General features: G+C 34.4%; 1 protein-coding gene across 10 annotated transcripts in view; it reads left to right on the forward strand.

The window, feature by feature from the left end:
- ATF2 (activating transcription factor 2) overlaps nucleotides 1-12,922 on the forward strand; it is an 81,762-nt gene that overhangs the window by 26,573 nt on the left and 42,267 nt on the right. For 9 of the 10 annotated variants that reach the window (XR_013557257.1, XM_060621776.3, XM_060621778.3 and 6 more), the window contains 3 exons: nucleotides 2,647-2,721; nucleotides 4,788-4,857; nucleotides 10,652-10,748. Coding sequence is in view for 9 of the 10 variants with exons in the window: in XM_060621776.3 (XP_060477759.3) it covers nucleotides 2,690-2,721; nucleotides 4,788-4,857; nucleotides 10,652-10,748 (199 nt within the window). In the remaining variant the exon portion in view is untranslated. The remainder of the gene's footprint in view (nucleotides 1-2,646; nucleotides 2,722-4,787; nucleotides 4,858-10,651; nucleotides 10,749-12,922) is intronic. The other variant, XM_060621784.3, reaches the window with a different exon arrangement.

Consider the following 12,922-nt stretch of genomic DNA (forward strand, 5'->3'; position numbering starts at 1 on the left):
TAATTCTCCTACCAGTGTAGTTTTGGATGTTTGCCAGAGAGCTGTGTGGTATATTAACAATTCTCTGTCTGTAGTCATTGAAGTTCCAACAATTTATAGTGAACAAAGCCTCCTTTCCCTATGAACGTATTTCCAACCTTGCTGTAAAAGGGAGATAAGGCTAGATTTAGAGGCTTGAGATTCAGTTTAAGGAAGAGATAGTTTTTATACCTCCCAGAGCAAATATCATCATTTATGTCTCAAGGTGCTTCACCTGTTGTATTTACAGCTACCTCAGCGAGGTTTTAGAAAATAGTAATAAGGAATGGGAATTTTTATTGTTTGGCTAGGAAGTAGGCTGATATGTAGGTAAGGAACTTCTTTTGTAGAGGAAGGGGGCAGTTGTAATGGTGCAGGAGTGGAAGAGATGAGAGAGAAGGGTACCACAGGCTAATTCTCTCAGAAAGCCTTTCTAGAACTGTCAGGTTTGTCCCTGCACTCCCTGTATATTGTCATAGTATTTTAACTCTTGTTCTTATCAAAGGAATTGAAATTATATTTCTGTATTCCTCTTTCTTCTGCTAGACTGAAAGTTTCTCAAGCACAGAGACTTTTTTCATCTTTGTGTCTTGGCATGTATTTGGTGTTTAAATGTTTCTTGAACTTAACTGAATTTAAATATTGCTTTGATTTTTCATGGCAATATAACTGCATTTTCTTACTAGTTTTAGAAGAGTTTGTTAAGGTAGACAAAACTTACTTGTTCACATCATATGACTATTCATTCCTTAATATTTAATGAGTAAATGCTATTGTGAGATAGGCACTGTTTTAGGTAGTTAAGCCAAAGATAAGTTCCTTGCCCTCATTAAGGTCACATTCTACTGGTAGTAAGAGAAGCAGAACTTTTACAGATTTCCTTTAGATTATTCTGGTGTTCTTTTCCCTCTTCTCACAGACAGCATGGTAGAGTTGGATGTGACTAGAGGAATAGAACCCTACCAGATACAAGTTTTGCCTGGAAACCAGGGAAAAAACTGTCTTCCTACCCTCCTATACCAGATCACCCTTGACCCCAAGACTCAGAACGGTGGCTATTTACACATTTCCCCACAGGAATTATCCAGTTTTTCTGAGCAAGACATTCTTGCTACCACATTTATAAGCAAAATTAGAAAAAAAATTTTTCTCTGTGCATCACTGGCTTATTTGGATAAGTATATAGTCACTTTGGGGGGTGCCTGGATGGCTCAGTCTGTTAAGCTTCCTACTCTTGATCTCAGGTCATGATCTTGTGGTTCTTGAGATCGAGCCCTGCATCAGGCTCTGTGCAGACAGTGCAGAGCCTGCTTGAGATTCCCTCCCTCCCTTCCTCCCTCTCTCTCTGTCTCTGTCTCTCTGCCCCTCTCCCACTCAAGCGTGCGCGCACACACATGCACGCTCTGTCTCAAAGTAAACTTGAAAAAAAGCATATGCTTTGTTCACCACGGGATGGGGTTTTAGTAATTGTAAGATGAAGTATTAGCAGAGTTTGGGTTTTTGTTTTGTTTTAAGTTTTGTTTTGTTTTGTTTTTTATATTTATTTATTTTTGAGAGAGAGAGAGCGAGCTGGGGAGGGCAGAGAGAGAGGGAGACACAAAATCCAAAGCAGGCTCCAGGCTCTGACCTGTCTGCATAGAGCCCAACTCGGGGTTCAGATTCATGAACCATGAGATAATGACCTGAGCTGAAGTCAGGTGCTTAACCAGCTGAGCCACCCAGGCGTCCCTCTTTATTTTTTTTAAGTAATCTCCACACCGAACGTGGGACTCAAACTCACAACCCCAAATCAAAAGTCTCATGCTCTTCTGACTGAGCCAGCCAGGCTCCCCTAGCAGAGTTTTTAAAATGGGCCACTCAGGGCGCCTGGGTGGCTCCGCTGGTTGAGTATCCAACTTCGGCTCAGGTCATGATCTCACGGTTTGTGAGTTTGAGCCCCACATCGGGCTCTGTGCTGACAGCTCAGAGCCTGGAGCCTGCTTCGCATTCTGTGTCTCCCTCTTTCTCTGCCCCTCCCCCGCTCACACTCTGTTTCTGTTCTCTCAAAAATAAATAAATGTTAAAAAAAATTTTTTTTTAATAAAAGAAAATGGACCACTGACCTGGATAGTTCCAACATGTTGTACTTGTTCTCAAACTGTTATCAAATAAATAAGTTATAAAGTTGTGAAACAGAGAGATGCTTATATAGATCAACGATATTATGGGACAAATAGATTTTGGTGAATTAGGCTGAGAACTTGATCACCTCTGACTATATTTTAAGAAGTTAAAAACTTTCCAAATAGATATTCTGAAATGCTAGATCTCCTCTTTCTCATCAGACTCCCAAAACCAGAATTTTTACTCTTTTAATAGCTTCCTTTCAACTATAGCCCTAAGAGCTGAATTAAATGTTTTTTCTCCTTTTTTATCCTCTGTGGTGGAGTTGGATATATAGATCCTGTGTTTGAGGCATTTATATGGGTATTCATATTGTAGGAGCACTACTCTTACCTATTATAAAGATTCTTAATAGTGACAGGCTTTGGGGGTGACAGTATTACAAAGTAATAATTATTCAAATATTTCAATATTATTCAAATGTTTCAAAACTATTTTTAACAGTGTGAAAACTATTTTTTTCAGTATCCTTGCCATGAAAAAGAGGACGTGATAAGTTGTTCAACTTATGAAATTCAAGTTACATGTGAATTCTGCCAGGTATGTATGCAGTATTTGGGGTTTTTAGCCATTTTCATATTTTAGGTTATAAAAATTTTCATAGTTATTTCTAGATAAATATTTCAATATTTTTTTCTATTAAAAGAAAACACTTATCCGGTATATTAGTTTAGCTGATACTCCTCTTATGTTTTTAAAGTATCAAATGGAGCATTAAAATACATATAACTATGACAAACATAAACATATTTTAGGGTTTGATTTCTACAGTGTCAGATAATACTAGTTCCATGAGATGTTACATAAAAAAGGATTTCAAATAGCAAATGAATGTGGCAAAAATGCCATATTCTAGGTGCTCCTTTAATCATTTCACTTGAACATATTAAAGACTTTAAAAGTCCTAAAGAAAAAAAGTCCTCCAGCATTTCCCAAATTTGTTTGATTACATACCTTGTTTCTATAGTAGCTGCTGTCATCCCTGTTGAATATGCTTTGGGAAACATTGCTCTGAAGGCTTAACAAGCTAATGTTGAAAAAAGAACAATGTTACTGAATTTTTAGCTGAGTCAAATACCGTTATATGTAATTTTTTAAAACAATTTTTAATGTTTATTTATTTTTGAGACAGAAGGAGACAGAGCGTGAGTGGGGGAGGGGCAGAGAGAGAGGGAGACACAGAATGCGAAGCAGGCTCCAGACTCTGAGCTGTCAGCACAGAGCCCGATGTGGGGCTCGAACCCACGAACCATGAGATCATGACCTGAGCCGAAGTCGGACGCTTAACCGACTGAGCCACGCAGGTGCCCCAGTTATATGTAATTTTTAGAAAGAAAACCAAAACAATGAAAACTTACAAGTTGATAGGAGTGATTGGGAACTTTAAGTCTAAATCAAAAATAGGAAAATAATCTTGACCCAAAAAATTTTTTTAGTTATTTTGTTCAAATCAGGATCCAAAAGAGGATTTACATGTAGTTAGTATTTAGGAGATTTATTAAATCTCCTTTAATTTATAACAGTTCCTGTCTACCTCCTCTCTTCTTGTGTACTCCATGATATTTATTTGTTGAAGTGACTAGGGCTTTGTCCTATAGAATTTGGCTGACTGCTTCCAGATTGTTTTCACAGGTTTTTCTACCTCCTATATTTCCTGTAGCTGGATCTAGAGATGCTCAGTTAGATTCAGGTTTGACCCCGTTCCACCTCCCACCCCCCCACCACCAACACACACACACCCTGCCTCCCTGGACTACTTTCTTGTGCATAATGTCTGATTGTCCCATTCTTAGTGATGTTAAGGTTGACCTGTTTCCCATCACCTTTTTTGCTAATGGTTTCATCAGACATTGGTGACCTGGTCTAGATCCATTATTTCATTGGGGATTAAAGTGATGATTTTCTAATTGTTTCATTCATTCTTCACTTAAACTGTTGAACAGGAAAAATTTAGTCTGGCAGACCCAGGTTCCTGACCTTTTCCTTTTGTAGTGTAAAATCTGCATGCTACATGTATTTGTCTACTCATTATAAGAAAATGGAAGGGGGGGCACCTGGGTGGCTCAGTCGGTTAAGTGTCCCCGACCCTTGATTTTGGCTCATGTCATGATGACAGCAGAGAACACTTGGGATTCCCTCTCTCCTCTGCAGCTCCCTTGCTGCTCTTTCTGTCTCTCAAAAATAAAGAAACTTTAAAAAAAAAAAATTGAAGATGAAAAGGAAATAGGGCTAAAATATCAGTAAAAATGTTTAGTTCAGGGGCGCCTGGGTGGTTCAGTCGGTTAAACGTCCAACTTCAGCTCAGGTCACGATCTCGCGGTCTGTGAGTTTGAGCCCCGCGTCGGGCTCTGGGCTGATGGCTCAGAGCCTGGAGCCTGCTTCCGATTCTGTGTCTCCCTCTCTCTCTGCCCCTCCCCCGTTCATGATCTGTCTCTCTCTGTCTCAAAAATAAATAAAATGTTAAAAAAAAAAAAAAAAATGTTTAGTTCACATTGAAGTAGAAAAGGTAATAAGCTTAGTGAAAATCATATAATACTACATTTTAAATTATTCTTTAAAAATCTGTACTGTAAAATGTTAAGTCATCTCTTAATGTTTTATTATAGGCAATACAAGGACCTGTGGAATATGAGTGATGACAAACCCTTTCTATGCACTGCCCCTGGATGTGGCCAGGTAATATATAAATTACTTTAAATCATTTTGTATAGTCACATTTATTAAAACACTGATGACAGTTTTTGTTGTCATGAAAAGGATTCTCCTGCAATTTTTTGTAACATTTTGGAGTTCGAATAAAAATAACCTCGAAAATTTTTGAGAAGAAATTCTTCATTTTTCTGAATAGAATATTTGAATTTTAAAATACACAATCTAATATGGGGAAAAAAAGTTAAAATTCCTGTAATGGAAAGGTGGATACCTAGATGAAATCCAGGGCTTAAAAGTATTTTCATTTGACCATTATTGGTTAAAAATCATTGTAATTTGCTTAATTGGAAATGCAATATACATTATCTTGCTTGAAAATTATTTTACTTGCTGAACTCATAAAATTAATACTTACCTCTGACAATATCACTAATGCATTAATGTTCTTAATGTACTTAAGTCTAACATTTTCACTACAGAGCATGTGTGAAGTATTTTCAGAAAATCAGCATTGTTTCAAAAAATAATATTTCAGTGTTTTTAACAGGCTATTACATTATTAATCTATTGCTATTATGATAATTCTAACTTACAGACACCAGTAAAAGGATAAATTTAATGTGTAGTCAAATTACAGAGTACTTAACGATACAAACTGTAGATCATAAATAAGCATTTGTGTTGCATTGGTTGTTATTTGTTTTCTTTAGTTGACATTTTAAATTGCATAATTTGACATACAATAAACTGCACATACTTATAATGTACAATTCCATGTTTTAACATGTATATGCTCATAAGACCATCACCATAATTAAGATAGTGAACATACTCATCACACCAAAAGTTTCTTCATGCCCATTTGTGATCCCTCCGTTTGTTATCCCTCCTACCATTGTAAACCACTATTCTGCCTTATATCCCTATAGATTAGTTTGCATTTTCTAGAATTTTATATAGAGTCATACGGTCTGTACTTTTATCTGGCATCTTTTGTTCCACATAATTAATTTGTGATTTCCCATGTTATGTAATCAATAAATTCTTTTTCATTGATGAGTAATATTTCATTATTAAATGTGGACATTTGGCTTATTTCCAGTTTTCAGTTATTACAAATAAAACTGGTGTAAATATTTGTGTACAAGTCTTTTGTATAGATGAATGCTTTCTTTTCTCTTGGGTAAATGCATAGGAATGTAGTGGTGGGATCATATGATAGATATGTATTTACTTTTTTAAGAAATTGCCAAACTGTCTTCCAAAAATGGATGCACCACTTTACATTCTTACCAAGAGTGTATAAGAGGTCTGGTTGTGCCATATCTTTGCCAACATTTGGTGGTGTGTTGGTCTTCTCATTTTAGCCATTTTTATTGTATATCCTGTAGTTTTAATTTGCATTTCTTTGATGAAAAGATGAGCACTTATTCATGTGCTTGTTGGACGGTTGCCATCCTGGATACCAGTCCATTGTCAAATAGTTTCTCTACTAAGTCTGGTTGGCATCTTAATTTTCATGATAAAAGCTTTTGAACAAGTCTTTCTAATTTTAGTGAAGTCTAATGTGTTAACTTTTTCTCTTCTATGGTTGTTGCTTTCTAAGAAATCTTGTCTAAGAAATCTTTGCCTACCTTTAGGTCACAAAGGTATTCTCCTTTATTTTTCTGAAAGCTTGTTTTTTCATTCAGGTCTCTGTTTCATCTTGAACTCGTTTTTGTATATGTATATACTGGTGTGAGGTAGGAATTCAAGCTCACTTTTTTTCCATGTGATTTTTCAGCATCATTTGTTGAAAAGATTTTTCTTTCTCTATTAATTTGCTTCAACTCCTTCGTTGAAAATCAAATCACTGTGTAACTGTAGGTCTGTTTCTGAGCAGTCTACTCTGTTCCTTTCATCAGTTTGTCAGCTTTTATGCTAGTACCACAATATCTTAATTACTCTAGCTTTATAATAATGCTTCCAGTCAGGAAAGGGAAGTTCACCAATTTAGTTCTTTCTCCTTTTGAAGATTGTTTTGGATAGTCTTTTAATTTTAGTCACTCTGGTGAGGATGTAGTTGTATCTGATTATGATCTTAATTTACCTGATATCTGATGATGCTGAGCCAGGGTAAAGATAGGAATTACCAGGGTTGGTGCTATTTAGACAGGTTGTGCCTCTCTGATAAGGTGACATTTTAATTAAAACGTGAAAATGTGGGAGCAGACCCTGGGGGAAGAGTTTTTAAACTGAAGGAACAGCAAATATAAAGGTCCTAAGGAGAGAATGGGTTTGGGTGTGTTTAAAAACAGAAAGACGACTGTTGTGGCTGGAGCATGTAGTGACCAACAAGGATAAATAAGGGTAAGAGATGCTGTCAAGTAGAAAAAAAGAGTCCTACTCTCTAGGACTCTGTCGACTGTGATCAGGTATTTGGGCTTTATTCACAGAGCGATGAAAAGCCATTACTGAGCTAAGAGTGCAAACGGGGAGTAGACTGACAGCTGTTAGGTGAGAGATAATGGTGTCTTTGTCTACCTGCTAATAGTGGAAATATAGAGAAGTAGACTGATTTGACATATATTTTGGACATATATTTGATATTCATTTTTCTATAAATTCAAGAAAGCTATAAAAATTACACTTCCCAGAATTTTTTATGACTAGTATTTCCTAGGAAATTGAAAATTCATATAAAAATTGATTTTAGAAGTACCAATTTGGTGGTGGTAATGTAGTACAAGTTCTTTTTTGTCATAAGTATTGATACTATTCCAAATTTGAAATTTAGCTTTAGTGCACTTAAATTTAAATTTTCAAATAGATTTTAAATTTCTTAAAACATACTTTGTTGATATTATTTTGGAGAGAGACCAGTAGAAATCAGTGCAGAGAATACTAACTGTTGACTGTTGCTATTAAAAATGTTTTTAGGGGTGCCTGGGTGGCTCAGTCAGTTAAGCGTCCGACTTTGGCTCAGGTCATGATCTTGCAGTTTGTGAGTTCAAGCCCCACGTCAGGCTCTGTGCTGAGCTCAGAGCCTGGAGCTTGCTGCAGATTCTCTGTCTCCTTCTCTCTCTGCCTCTTCGCCACTTGTGCTCTGTCTCGCTCTTGTCTCTCAAAAACAAATTTTAAAAAATGTAAAAAAAAAAAAAATTAAAAAATGTTTTTATATGCCACTATTATGTATTTCACAGAAAGAGTTGCATTCATTGCATTTGTTTTAAAGTGATGTTCCACTGAATTTGGTGAAAGAGACAAAGTGAGATAATTTAGTGAAAGATTCATTTAACATGGGAACTCTTCTATTTTATTGGTAATAGCTTTGCTTTTGGTGATGCTTTCATTGAAAATTATCTCTTTGGTAGAATGTTTATACGTTATAAGCTGTTTTGCAAAGGAAATTAAGATTGATTTTATTCAGTCTAAAGTGTCACTGGAGGTATGTTAATGTGAGTATGTGTGTATAACTTTCTGATGTTGAGTAGATTTCTTCAACTAGTAAAAAAGTAAGACGAGCTAGTGGTCTGATGGTTTTATAACTTAGTTGTACCTATTTAATCTGTTAGTAATCTATATCGTGGATGTGAATGCATGTATTAAATGCAGAATGACTGACGTCTTAGGAAGTTAGTTCTGGTAAGTGTTCAAGCCTTAGAAACACAGATTTCTCAGATATCAGAGCTTAAATTCCTTATAGAAGCAACTGGTTTACCTCCCTTCCATCTGTCAGGTTACCCTTTTTAACTTTTTAAGAGAGATGGTTATCTTATCCTACTTTTCTTGACTGCCTTTCCATTTTATTCAGCTGTATGCTCAAAGCCTTGTTGTTTAGCAAAATACTGTGTACATGTATAACAGTTTGCATTGGGGTTGTACTCTGAATTGCCTGGGAGAAAGAAATTATGAATTCAGTATGTTGTTATTACTAGTAGTATCATAATTTTTCTATAAAACTTACTTTCAAAATAAACTTTTTAATTTGGCTCAGAAAACGGTTCAAATAGATTTTGCAAAAATTTTAACTTAGCATGTAGTAGCTATTTTATAAGCATTTGTTGAAAAAATAATTTATTTCATTCATATACATAGATATATATTCATCTATCTATAGATATATCTGTCCTTTCCTGGTGACTGCCTTTTGACAAGATGACTGTTGGCATTTTTTTTAAGTTTCTAGTTAAAGGTAAATAAATTAGCTCAGGTGATAGCTAAGGTTCAACTCCCCTATATCAGGTACCAGTTTCAATGTATTTTATCCATGTACATCAATAATATCATCTGATCAAAAATCTCTTAATAGCATTTTGGTAAATTTGATCTGTAGATCATATGTGAGACTTCATAAATTCATATTTCTTATTCTCCCCCTTTTAATATTCACATGATCCTAAATGGTTTTTAGGGTTCTTTTAACTGTTCTTTTTTACTTAGGATTAAATTTGGTGCCATTTTCACATGTTTTGTACAATTTGTGCAATTCTGTATGTAGTTGCTCTTTGATTTGGATATTTGTGGTCGAACCAATCCGGGCAGGGGATAGTGGTAGAATAAGTTCCTAGGAGATAACTGTCCATGTTCTTATCTGTTAATTATGACCTCTACCAAAATGCATTTATTCACAAATGTTTAATTATTGCCTCCATGGGAGAAATTACATTGTTAGGTTCTTTGGACATAAAGTGAATCTTGCTTTAAGGTACTTTTAGTGTGGAATGTAATACATGTATATTTAAAATTCTAATGTAAGGTAATTAAATATGCTAGTAAATTCTACACATATGTTCATTCTCTAAGAGCAGTTATTCAGCGGTCTATGAAAAGACAGCTACTTCTTCCTCCAAATTTGGGAGTAATTCTTATAATGATAAAGCAATAGTAAGATAGCACTTGAGTGGGAAAGAGCTGGATTATAAAATGAACTGCTTTGTTATATTGATTGCTATTTCTTCACTGAATTACAAGAAGCATTTTTGTTTAATATGGTAACATAAAGAACCTGATTTACTTCTTAATTTATTCAGGAGTAATATTTCTACAAGAGAAGGAATCCATTTTGATGGTTTAGGGGAACTGAGTTCAAATATGTATAATTTTAACATTCCCGTTTATAAGGATGTAGAACAGAGAGTTTATATCTCTTAATGTGGCATTTTATAATTATTGCTCTGAAATAAAATATAAGTGCTCCCTATTTTCAGTTATAATTGTTGCTCGATAAGGAGCATCTTCATAAAGGTTGATGTCCAGACATAATTTTATTTTAAAATGAACTAGCTTATTATATTGGTTGCTATTTCTTTGTTGGATTATAACAAAAGCATTCTTTTTTAACGTGGTAACATAAAGAACCTGATTTACTTCTTAATTTGTCAGGGAATAATATTTTTATAAGAGAATTCTCATTTTAAAAGTGGTAAGTAACCTGAAGTCTGGGTCAATACAGTGCTTTCCTCAGAAGTCATTGTACCATGGAATATATATTTCTACTATGATAAAGCAAAAAAAAGAAAAAATCAGTAGTGGTCTGTTTTTAGTATCCAAATGAAATTTATATGAAGTTTCTTTGCCTCAGGTTTTATGAGTTTGCCTCAGTCAGATGAGTTTTGTGACTTAGTAATACATCAGTATTGCTTATTCTTGGGTAATGGGTTTCTCTATGATTATATGAAGTCTTCTGTGTTTATACTAACAATAGATTCTTTTATAGTTAACAAACTATTTCATTGTTAATGGTGGTTTTACATGTTGTGGAAATGAATTTCCTTATCATTTTACTTATTTGATCAAATTGAAAATCTTAACTATATTTTAAAACTTTTTGCCACAGCGTTTTACCAACGAGGATCATTTGGCTGTCCATAAACATAAACATGAGATGACACTGAAATTTGGTCCAGCACGTAATGACAGTGTCATTGTGGCTGGTTAGTATATGCTTTTATTAATAGCTTATATACATATTTCACCTGGAATGTGCACAATTTTTGTGTATTCTCTGTAAATAATATAGTCTGGTGATATTCCAATTCATTTACAGTAAATGTTGGCAACATGTATTTTACCCATTACATTTTCATGTTTCCTTCTGACCATTCATTTCACTTTTTTTGTGTGTGGTTTTTCAAATGTAGATTTCAATGTCAGTTTTGTGGAAGTTAATTTAGAACCCCAGGAGCATTTTTATAGCATCTCCAGAATTTACATTTAGTTGATAATTGAACTAATGTGATGTTTAGTCAGTGTTTCTTTTAGCTTTTTACACCTGGTTTACAATGCTGTGGGAAGATAGGAAATGATCAAGCTTCTCCTGTTGGAGAGAGATCAATTAGCTGACTTGCTCACTAGAATTTGTTTATATTTCTTTTGGGACTAAAACATCTGTGTTAGTAAAATACTCTCAATAAAGGGGCCTAAATTCAGTATTTGCTTTTCTTGTGTTTTGAGCCTATGAACATACAGTATTACATAAGCAGATGAATATCTTTCACAATATGTGAAAAGAGAAAATTCATGCATTGTTTTATTGTCCTTTCATGCTGTATTAGCTGCCCCTTTTTTGGTATTTAAATATATATACACACACGTCTATGTGTATGGACACACACATAATACGCATAGTTTTACTGCACTTTCTATATTTTATAAGTATCATGATAAGAAAACAAAGTTTCATATAAAACTTAATATATTTATATAAATTTCAGACCCTTTAGTGTCATAACCACAAAGTCGTAAGTATTCAGAATCACCCCTAAATTATTCTTTTCCCAAGTTTGGGTTATACTGCTTGTAAGTCTGGAATTAACCCTGATATCTGAATATTATGAATATTTTGAAATTAATACCCAGCATAGAAATTGTCATATGCAGTGCTCTGGAGAGATAATGAGGCAGATGGTTTTTCCTGTACTTTCAGTATCATAATTTTTGTACCGAAAAAATTTGAGGTAACAAAAAGTTGGTAATTTGTCAAAAACTAGGAAAAATGAAAGAGAATGCTCAGTGTATCTTTAGTTCCATAAAAGGAAGCAGAGAAGAATGAGCTATACATTTCTTTAAAATGGTATACATCAGATCTAAAGAGCTAGAACCAAAAAAAAGCAGTCAAACAAAGTAACAACAACCTGGACAGTTCACTCTCCTAGGCATGAAGGTCTTTGCTTGTCTGAAACTTCTTGCCCTAGAGCAATGTCTGGAAATTTTCAACTTAAAAATGTTTCGGGATTGGTTTCTAGAAATCTCCTGTTGCTTTACCTTTATTACAGTAGAAAAATAGAACATGTTCAAACACAGCACTTGACCATTTTTTTACTAACATATGTTGAAATAAGTAGTTTAGCATTACTGTATAATGCATGATGTTTGTGGTATATATTTGATGGTCAGTAGCCATAAGCCACTGCATATCATATTTAAACCGTTGATGTTTAAACCATGCCTGTGTTGATGTTTCTTTTCTCAGGCTTCATCATTCCAGTAATCACTAATAATGCATACGCATAAAACATGGTTATTTTTAAGCTCTTTCTCTCCCTTTAACACAAATTAGGAGCCTTCTGTTGAGGTGAGATAGACCTTTTGCATGTGAATAGAAGAGTCAGATTTATATTCAGTTTACTAATTCAGCTATGATGGACTTAAACTGATATGAGTATTCTGAGCCATTACTGTGATAGAGTTATAGAAGTCTTTTGAGGGTTAGTGGGTACGTATGTTGTAGACTAACAGGTAAAATGATGGCAAGAGAGAGTCTCTTCAGTAATTTAGATAATACTAGTAGTGTTTGAAATAGGCTTACATTATACATAATATGTGTGAAATGTAGGTCATTTTAGTGTTAAATATATTTATATGTAGTAAGCATATCATTACTCTAGATATATGTGGGGCAGAGATGAAACAATAAGTAATGCCCATTCTGGGGGCACAGTATTTAACAAATATATGAATTTTAATTTTACAAAATCTTAAACCAGGATTCATCCTTATACATGTATTTAATTTAGGCTAGATTCCTAATACAACCTGTAAGTTAAAATGCATAGAATGTGAATAGAATTTCAGTGTGCCAGCAACTCTGGTCAGTATGAATAAATAG

The sequence above is a fragment of the Panthera onca genome, chromosome C1, assembly GCF_046562875.1.
Source record: "Panthera onca isolate mPanOnc1 chromosome C1, mPanOnc1 haplotype 2, whole genome shotgun sequence".
NCBI classification, from domain to species: domain Eukaryota; kingdom Metazoa; phylum Chordata; class Mammalia; order Carnivora; family Felidae; genus Panthera; species Panthera onca.